Below are 10000 nucleotides of genomic sequence, written 5' to 3'. Positions count from 1 at the left end.
TTGAGACATTGTTGAAAACAATGGTAACTCCTACTTTCTTGGATGTTATGTATGCAAAATCTATAGAAATAATTTAACTTATGCCTATTCATTTCAAATCTCTCCTGTTCCTTAATACTCCTAATACTAATAAGTTGCTAAAGGGTTAGAGAGGAGGAAATATCAGTCTTATTTATTACAATTAATTATTTTTTTTTATTTAATTCAATCGTGGAAAATGACGATTTCAGTTTGGCAAAGAAATATAAATTCAGTTTTAAACTCTTTTTACAGCCGCCAGAAGCCAGCAGTTTGTGTGTTTATGTATGTAGTGGAATATAATTTACACTTACTTTATATTCCTGCACTATGTCACATAAGGTTTCATTCATAGGGGCTGAGAATTGCGGTGAGGCGAAGAAGAAAATCGGCAAACTGATAAAAATCCCACAAATTGTTAGTGCTACGATAACGATTTTGGCCCGTTTCACTGTACACATCGTTTGGCGCTTGAGAGGATACATTACGGCGATGAAACGCTCCACAGTAAAAGCCACCACAAACCACACGGATAAAAAGCAGCAAAGTGTACTGGAGAACGTGAAGAACCGGCAACAGATCTCCTGAATATAGATTTTCAGATCTATTAAATTAAGCCATGCTACGAACTGTCCTATTAAATAGAACGTATCACTTAACCCGAGTGCAGCCAGATAATAAGATGACGAAAGTTTTCGTAACTTTGTCTTGAAGAACACTAGCACGGAAAGCACGTTCCCGATGCTACCAAACAGCACTAGCGCCGGAACATAGTAGAAATTGATTACGCTTAACACTTCGGCGTAGTAGAAGAATGTTTGCTGGTCTAGATCTAACGTTGGTGGCATTGTAGCATCCGGAGCGAAGGCGGTGGCTTGGTAGTAAATGGCGGTGGAATCGTTGGCTGTGGTTATGGGTGCCACATTGATGGCACTTGGTTGAGTAGCTGGAGGTAACTGCACGTAAGAACTGTAGGAAGTCATCAACATCACACTTGCAGTTGGGTCACTTGTGTACAACGCCCTACCGGCATCCTGTAAACCGGTAGATCCATTCTGCCGATTCGTAAGCAGCAACATCCGCTGACTGGACCGATCGTATTCGTAATCCTCTCGCAGGGCGGTCTTGCTGGGATGTTCCCCACCATTGAACATCATCATCCTTTGGCTGTCAACAATATCCACCAGCCGGTTAACCGTTGATTTCGTCACTTGCACAAGGGAAATACCCTCAATTACATTTTGTACAAAATCAAGAGGTTCATACTTCCCTCTAGATCTTCTAAACCATCACACTTTACACGCACACGTAATGCTTTAAATGTGTAAACTACACTTTCCTCAAGTTTTAGAAAACGATCGTCTGGTTCAAAACAGTCGCCCGGTAAATGTTAGACCCGTTGTTGACTTGGTGGTGATGACGGACGATGGAACGCGCTTGGTACATCTCCTATTTGTGGTATCTAGCAACGAACTGAATTTCTTACACTGCACATCCAAAAGTACCCAGAAGGATCTAAAAATTCACTAAAAGTTTCATCATCCCCACCCAAAGCAAAATAGTCGCGAAAACGTCTTCTGATTCTGGAAAAGGTTTCTGGTTATCCCCACCATAACAAAGGGTGCGCATGAGCATCGCCCCCTCCTATATCCCTATGGAATGAATTTTCGAACAAGGGTGACTGATTCTGCTAAATACTGACCAAGGAAAGGATTCAGTGAGTCCACGTTCCTGATAAGTATTTTTTTATTTGTAGTTAATTATTCCTTACAATTGAGCGGCAAGCTATTTTATTAATCGTCGATTTGTCTTTCGCCTAGGATACTTGTTTTAAGTAACAAGACAATCAAAGTAGATATAAAACCAGAAATTGTTACAATCCTGTTTGTTGGGCAATTAGTAATCGCTATATTAACAAGCAATTTTTAATGTAGTTCTGGAGCGTGGTTTTTACATCCACTCTACGAACCACTTGGGCCGCGAGTGGCGGAAGATACATTTGCAACAGGTGAGGACCACTAACGCTGAAAAAGCAAATAAGTAAGATAGGATAATATAGGTGGCACATGGCACAGACATTTAAAATGGAAATAAGCAGCTAATGTATTCGTCGAAAGCAGAGACGGTAAGCAAACAGTCATTGTTATGTATGTTATTTGTTCTATTTCGAGGGAAGGCGCCAATAGTGTTTCTTTCAAGTGTGGAATGCCTCAAGCTGCTGCTGTGTTTGCAGTATTGTGGCACATAAAAGAAGGGTAGAAAAATTTCGGAGAAAATGAAAATCACGGAAGGCAAAATGATTCCGTTTGAAGCTTGGAGTGATGAACCAAAATGAAAAAGGCCATTTCCTGCGTGAATCGTATCCTCGTGAACAAGGATATCTTCAACGAGGACTGCTGATGAATTACAACAAGGATACCATTCATCATCACGACCATGAAGTGATTCCGTTTGAATCTTGGAGTTATGGACAAAAATGAAGCAGATAATGATATTGTCGCGTGAATGATACTGTCATGAACAAGGATATCTTCAACGCGGACTGCTAATGAATTTCAACAAGGATACCATTCATCATCATGAGCATGAAGTGATTCCGATTGAATCTTGAAGTCATGGGCAAAAATGAAGCAGACAATTCCCCGCGTGAATGATATTGTCATGAACAAGGATATCATCAACGCGGACTGTCTGTTGATGAATTTCAACAAGGATACCATTCATCATCACGAGCATGAAGTGATTCCGTTTGAATCTTGATGTTATGAAAAATGAAGCAGACAATTCCGCGTGAATCGTATCCTCATGAACAAGGATATCTTCAACGCGGACTGTCTGTTGATGAATTTCAACAAGGATACCATTCATCATCACGAGCATGAAGTGATTCCGTTTGAATCTTGAAGTTATGAAAAATGAAGCAGAAAATTCCGCATGAATCGTATTCTCCCGAACAAGAATATCATCAACGCGGACTGACTGTTGCTGAATTTCAACAAGGATACCATTCATCATCACGAGCATGAAGTGATTCCGTTTGAATTTTGAAGTTATGAAAAATGAAGCAGACAATTCCGCGTGAATCGTATCCTCATGAACAAGGATATCTTCAACGCGGACTGTCTGTTGATGAATTTCAACAAGGATACCATTCATCATCACGAGCATGAAGTGATTCCGTTTAAATCTTGGAGTCATGAGCATGAAGTGATTCCGTTTGAATGGAATCATGAATAAAATAAATGAAAATGGTGAATGATATTCTTATGAACAAGGATATCTTCAATAAGGAAATCTCATGAATCAGGACACTTTCAATAAATATAAATCAATCTTAAGGAAATTTAGCTGTCAACCACCTCGAAGTCCACGAGACAAACTATTTAGTCCTTTTTTTTAATATGTCCCTCAGGAGCAAGCACAATGCTTAACATCATCCCAGGCTGTCGATAATGCCACCAACCGTGGACGCTTCTCAGAATTATTATTTGGGACACATTAAACTTTTGTTTTACAAAAGACGAACCGTATGTTTGACACATTAATTATTAAAATCATGTAGAATTTATTCAATCGTCATATTCGTCAATTCGGTCAACCTTTGCACTATAAAAAAATGTAACTCCTGGCAATGTGTGCTATCAATATTGTACTATACTGCCTAAACAATTTACACGTAAATTGATGAGGGTTTTGTAAGCTGCACTTTGATTCGCTGAACGATAAGCATTCCATTATTCGTGACAACTACTGCTTATCCGTATGAATGCAAAAAATGTAAATGGTTAAAATTACAACGGCGAAAAAATGGAATGTTACAAGAATACTTAAGAGATTCTTTTCTTGGCTTATCGTATAATAACAGCATACATTCATGATCTCTTTTCGGACGGATCTGTTGCGTATGTATGATCTCTATTGGACGGATCTGTTCTTATCGAGTTTAGAATCGTTGAATTCCTACATAATATTCCTATACAAGGACCATGCTCCTACGCATAGCAATGCGCTATATAAGGCACTTATTTTCAAAGCCACAGCACCAGCATGACAGTCCGTGATGCGACGTGCACGTAAAAAGTTCGGTCCTAGATATGCATCGAACCATCGCTTGTCTGAATCAACCACCCGTAAGCCTCTGGTGGCGTCTGAGAAAATAAGGTCATGATAAGGGGGAGGCGAGTAGAACATGCTGAAACTGGAAAGAGAAACGAGAAAAACAATTATTTGCTTGCCAATATTTCGTAATATCTTCATTGACGAGTGAAACCTACCTGAATTCATCAGAGAACTTTCTTCCGTAAAACTGTTGAGCGTAGGTAAAGAGATTGATATAAGCGCTCATTTCCGTGCCGTTATATCCTCGTCCACCACGAGCCACGATTGCATTCGCTTTGACCACACCCAAGTTGCACTTTTTGTATTCGTTCACCTCTGCACGCGTACCATCGGGGCAGAGCAGCTCGTAGTCATCTGGGAAGGCATCCCGGGCCCACCATTCTTTTTTCTTTCCGCCAGTGTTTTCTATAACGGTTGTGTGCCGTACAAATGCAACGTGTCCGCCTCCTTCCACCAAACAGCGGAAAGCACCCGTATTGCCATAGTAATCCTCTGATGCATCGCGCCGACAGTAGCGGAAGCTATTTCCGTGACACAGATCGCACATGTTATCGTAAGGAATGCCCGTATTGTACTCCTTGCTTATCGCACCGGGAACGCATGATTTAGTAAAATATTCTGCAGCCGCCCGAATACTATCGCAACCGTATGGTCGAATCCAACCATTGGATATTAGATAGGCCATCGGGTAGACCCATCCGGCCGCCGTATTAATACCTGAATGGCACGTGTATTTTCCTCGTAGGTAGGTGAGTTCCGTGTCCGGATCTTCTTCCTTCGCAACGGCCACTACGTAATACTCTGGCAGGCCGAGATCATAAACCTCCGACATGAAGGGCATTAGATCATAGTGCAGTCCGGCGGTGTAAACGTCGCTGGCATCAAATACGGCTACATCGGCTGTACCCGATTGGATGTGCTGCATACAGGTAATGTGAGAATGTGCTTTTAAACACAACATATCTGGTTTGATCAATTGTGATTTCAGGGCGGTACGCATTTTAATACACTTTTCGTACTCTGCGTCAGATGTCACGCACAGCATCATGCGGCCAACGGGGCAGGTTTTGGTGTCGTAAATTTGCTCTAGAGATTTGCCGAGAAACTTTTGATAATTTTGCTTATCATCGTCGATCGGGACCAGGTGACGGGCTGTGTCTTCAAACATAAGATTGAGGCGTCTGCCATACCGCTTCGATTCAAACAAATCAAACGACTCGTACGGTTGCGTCTCGTTGCGTTCCAAAGCATCGTTGTACGGTGAATATGTGGTTGTCGAAGCGGTGGTGAAACGGCTCTGGTAAGGATTGTATTGATCATTCGGCCGATCGTAGATCGAGGTGGCATTGTTTCGTCGTTGCTTCGATCCGTACAAATTGACCGCTTGCGTAAAGAACTTTTTAATTCTTCGTCTTTCAGATTTCGTGGTAGCACTTGAAACAACCATCGCATGAGATGGTACGCTGCTCCATTCACACTGGCGATACTGGGAGATTGGCTGGCGGGATCCATCTCTGCATAATAGCTCAAACTGATCCACGGTTACACCGGGTATGAAGCCACTGTCTACCATTTCCTGCACGGTCGTGTGCTTGACGAACGCAATATCTCCGGCTTCAACAAGACAGCGAAAAGCTCCTTCATAACCAGCGTACGGGTCGGTAGGAGTACACTTGCCACCTGGCACCACTCCAGTGCACAGCGAGCATAGATTGTTTGAATTATCTCCGATGGGATTGTACTTGTCTATCAACGAATTAACGGCACAAGAAGGTCCAAAAAAGTCGGTCGCCGTTTTGACAATGTTGTTGCAATCGGTGATAACCATTCCTCCTTCGCGTTGCAGCTATAACAAAACAGGGAATCGAATGAACCCGAGGTGCTTTAGAATCCTCCTAATTGCAGTCGCCGCTTACCGTATGAATCGGGATAGTCCAGCCTGCTTGACTGCCCACCCAGGCAAAGCAGGCTTTCTTGCCTCGCAGGTGCCTTAAGTTGGTGACATCTTGAAGCGAACCTTTCTTGATGACCGCCACTGCATGGAACTGAGTAAAGCCACCTTCGTAGCCTTCCTGCATGAGAGGTATCAGCGAGTGGAATCGACCGCCACTGAATACTTCTCCGGCGTCCAGCGTCATCACGTCGGCCTTCCGATCGTTGATCAGCGTCATACATTCATCGTGGTCATACCCGTGGTGGCAGGTAACGTTCAGGAAGTAATCATTGAAAAGAGCCACATCGCGTTCTAGGGCTTTGGTGAAATTCTGGCATTTGTAGACTTCCTCCAAGCTCGTCGCGCACCACACGATGTTGCTCTTGACTACCTTCTCTTCCTCGAAATAATATTGTCCTGGAAATAGTAGAATAAGTCCGATCAAACATTAGAGCATTGTATATGCATGATGAATCAGATTCCGCCGATAGGCCACTTCGCTTGTAAGCAATCCAATACTCGTTCAACGACTTTAACTACCTGGATCCACGGGATTAATGCTTACCTGAACAAAGAGAAAAGAAATATATTGCAACTGTACCAAAGTACAGCACAACGTTGAGGTTCTTCATTGTTCGTTAACACATAAACTTGTACAGAAAACACAGAAAATACAGAAAATTAAATTAAAACTGTTGAACGAACGAAACACGCCCAATTCTGGGCTGGGTTGTCACACGCCACTTAAGGCTGCCACACACGGCACGCGTTACTTGCGACAACTGCGGCATTTGCGGCAATTGCAGCAGTGCATGTTCAGACCGCGGCCGACCCATCACGCAATGGTGTCATGAGTACAGTGTTTTACAAATGTCTGGAATAAGTGTTTTGATCACTATAAAGCAAGATTAATGATGAAAATATTAAAGCTACTTTCAATTATACTAATAAACAGCATTTTGGTTATACTATTCCAAATGCTTTTAGATACCCCAAGAATGAAGAACTGTAAAATGACAGACATATGGGGAACTCTGTATTCTTGAGAAAGAATTTCACTTCTTTTCGGATCATTCCATCGCCTCTTTTTCTGATGTTACGGGTTTAAAACAAGTTTCAAGACAGTCGAATGATTAAATAGATTAGGACAAAAATAACATTTCTATTGTTTTGCTGTATACATCAGTGTAGAATCGATTCATAACTGCGGCAGTTGCGGCCGATTTGTGATTTTGTACAAAACCGGCCGCATCGATGAGGCAAGCGACTGATACACGGACGTGCGATTGTTGCGCGCGCGCGCAATGCCAAATTCCTGTCAAATCCATACATTTTGGTTTTGTGACAATCGCGCTACGTGTAGAAACTGCGACGCCTGCTATCTCACCGCAATTGCAACATGGGAATGTTAAATAATTTTTATTCAAATTTCTTTTGGTTTACCAGTTATTTACGATTTTGTGAAAGTAGAACAACTTATTAACACTTTTATCCAACAGTGTACCAACGACGATTTTGAATAATGATTAATGAATAATGAGCGATTTGGAGTTCCAGCGCTGTCAAAAAGCTGCGACTTTAGCTCAGACTGAGCTACTTATCGCGCGCGACAATCGCACGCTCGTCTATCGGTCGCTGCAGGCTTAAACGTCAGTTGGAGCCACGTGATTTCAAAAAAACCGTTTTTACAACCGGTGTCGAAGAGCCGATATTTTTTCAGCGAAACGCTAGTTCTAGCACTATTTTCATACTAAATGAGTTTTTACTGGTTGAATGTTTACTGGTGCTTTTATTTTCGCTGTAGTTCCGACTCACTCTCACATCTGGGATGCGTGCGGGCTAAACATTAACACGTGAGACTCTCAACTCCTAGCTGAACCAAGAAGTAGTACCGAGCTCAATCATGAACTCTATTTACAAAATGCCGCGGTATACCCATTTCTAAGAGCTGTTCCTTCGTTCTACTGTGTATGTCGGGAATGTAATGCAGCAGAGCGTCCCAAGCTATCGAACTAAGCGAAGGAATTTTCGTCCACATTTTATACAGCAAGTGTGTACGAACGTTCACGTTATTGTAAAATTTTATACCTCCAAATATGTACATGCAGCCCTCGCTCGTGATCGACGCGTCATGGAAGAAAAGCGGGAAAGGTAATCGAGATTTCTTCATGAATTTCCACTGTAGCGTGGAGAGATTGAGTTTCCAAATGTCTCGGAAATAGGTAATTCCGTCATAGCCGCCAGCAACTATCACTTCCACTCCGGCATCGGTGCGTATTTGGACGCAAGAATGACACTTCCGGGGTGCCGGTATCCCTGGCACTCTTGCTCTTGGGTCAGGCTTTGTAATTGCATATTCCCATTGATTAGTTCTTGTATCGTAGACCGGCACGGTTGATAGCACGAAGGCGGCGTCGCTCGTACCTCCGCCGAGCACAAAGATTCTAGAGTCATCGAATGCCAACTCGTGTCTATACCTGCCTTCTGGATCCTCGCGGATGTTCGGTCGGCACTCGTATGCACATTCCCACGTTCTACTCGGAAGGTGTAATCTGCAGAACGGAGGTATATCAGAGTACTATTCGGGGTTGCGAGCGAGCGCCACCAACTCACCGATGCACATCTAACGTGTAATCGAACCCATTCGTCCCTCCAATCGTGTACAGATAGTTATCACTGTACACTATCCCTTGTCCATACTGTGGCGGGGGCAGATCTCCTTTAACTTCGACCTCGAGCATTTCCTTCGGCCGGTTTCGAGGTTGACAAACGTATAGTTTGTTGGAGCAGTTTACTCCGAACGGGAAGCCACTGCCACCGAAAATCTGTGCAAAAACAAAGATGAACGATCTATGAGAAAGGTCAAAGCGAGAGTGTAAAAGAATCTAAAAATAAAACCCACCATGATCGTGTCTCCGCACAGCAGCATTGCGTTCGATGCCAGCTCTAGGGGCAAATCGTTATTGGCATCCAACAGTAAGGTCCATTCCATTCTGATTGTGTCGTACTTCCAGAGCTCTTGAAACAAGCACGAGGTTCCGTTATCTTCATTGTTTCCCGGCCTGGTTTGCGAAATGTTGGGGTTGAAACCACCGAAAACGTAAATGGCCGAATCGTTACACACGATGCGGTGGCCACTGCGTGCGTTGGGGTATTTCCTAGCCGGTGCCATTTCACTGCTTCCAGGGGCATTGCGGTAATCGATACCACAAACTTCGAAAGGCCGAAATTCGTAAGCAAAGCGCCGTTTTGCCATTTTGCGTTCCCGAGTGCGGGTCTGGTCGAGAATGTCTTCCACGTTTAGCACTTCTCTGATTCGCCGGGGCACGTTTGAATACCTCTGGATGGTGTCGAATATTCGGGCAAGAATTCTGTAGAGAAACAGCAACAAGATTTTCATTACCGCGGGTACAGCATGGTCAGAACCACAGTTATTTCCGAGCCATTTTTCTTTCGCAATTTCAGAATTTCACGGGTTTGTTGAGAATTGCGAAGAAGGAAACAACACAAGGCGCACACACGGATTTTCCCACGCACGCACGCACGATACACAGCCGACTTTGCCTCTGCAGCAATTTTTTTTAAACTTGCCCACATAGCACGCGTTAAGCGACTGCCACACGAGCGTGCGATTGTCGCACCGTGATGGCAAAATCCATGAGGCCCTGCCACACGGAGCGTAAACTCTAGCGTAGATGAAAAAAATAATGCTAAAATGTTTAATTTTAACCCTTAAACGCTATCAATGTCGAAGGTTTGACAGCGTGTGAGGGTTAAAAATAAACGTTTTGGCATTAATTTGGAAATTTACGCGTAAATTTACGCTTCGTGTGGTACGGGCCTATGGATTTTGACATAGCGGCGCGACAATCGCACGCTCGTGTGGCAGTCGCTTAACGCGTGCTAAGTGTGGCAGGCTTTAAATCAAAA

General features: G+C 43.4%; 4 protein-coding genes across 6 annotated transcripts in view; 1 reads left to right on the top strand and 3 right to left on the bottom strand.

Moving 5' to 3' along the window:
* The window catches only part of LOC125957050 (alpha-1A adrenergic receptor-like), a 2920-nt gene extending 1652 nt beyond the window's left edge, over nt 1–1268 (bottom strand). The window contains exon 1 of the mRNA XM_049689449.1: nt 333–1268. Coding sequence (XP_049545406.1) covers nt 333–1178 — 846 coding nt within the window. The 5' untranslated portion in view covers nt 1179–1268. The remainder of the gene's footprint in view (nt 1–332) is intronic.
* A 2297-nt stretch (nt 1269–3565) lies between these two features.
* LOC125957040 (melanotransferrin) lies at nt 3566–6794 on the bottom strand. The gene is made up of 4 exons (XM_049689409.1): nt 6636–6794; nt 6054–6487; nt 4293–5983; nt 3566–4216 (listed from the first exon to the last, which is right to left on the bottom strand). Exons 1-4 carry the CDS (start codon nt 6700–6702, stop codon nt 3979–3981), a joined length of 2430 nt encoding a protein of 809 aa, XP_049545366.1. The 5' UTR covers nt 6703–6794; the 3' UTR covers nt 3566–3978.
* A 1047-nt stretch (nt 6795–7841) lies between these two features.
* Nucleotides 7842–10000, bottom strand: part of LOC125957071 (kelch domain-containing protein 10 homolog) — a 2617-nt gene continuing 458 nt past the window's right edge. Inside the window, exons 2-4 of the mRNA XM_049689479.1 lie at nt 8973–9441; nt 8684–8895; nt 7842–8622 (exon numbers count right to left, since the gene is read on the bottom strand). Of these exons, the coding sequence (XP_049545436.1) occupies nt 7968–8622; nt 8684–8895; nt 8973–9441 (1336 nt within the window). The 3' untranslated portion in view covers nt 7842–7967. The remainder of the gene's footprint in view (nt 8623–8683; nt 8896–8972; nt 9442–10000) is intronic.
* The window catches only part of LOC125957051 (TRPL translocation defect protein 14), a 9189-nt gene continuing 9156 nt past the window's right edge, over nt 9968–10000 (top strand). For 2 of the 3 annotated variants that reach the window (XM_049689451.1, XM_049689450.1), the window contains exon 1: nt 9968–10000. This exon is cut by the window's right edge. The gene's annotated coding sequence lies outside the window, so the exon portion shown is untranslated. The other variant, XM_049689452.1, reaches the window with a different exon arrangement.

This window comes from Anopheles darlingi, chromosome 3, assembly GCF_943734745.1.
Source record: "Anopheles darlingi chromosome 3, idAnoDarlMG_H_01, whole genome shotgun sequence".
Lineage (NCBI taxonomy): Eukaryota > Metazoa > Arthropoda > Insecta > Diptera > Culicidae > Anopheles > Anopheles darlingi.
This window is presented reverse-complemented; position numbering and strand designations above follow the sequence as displayed.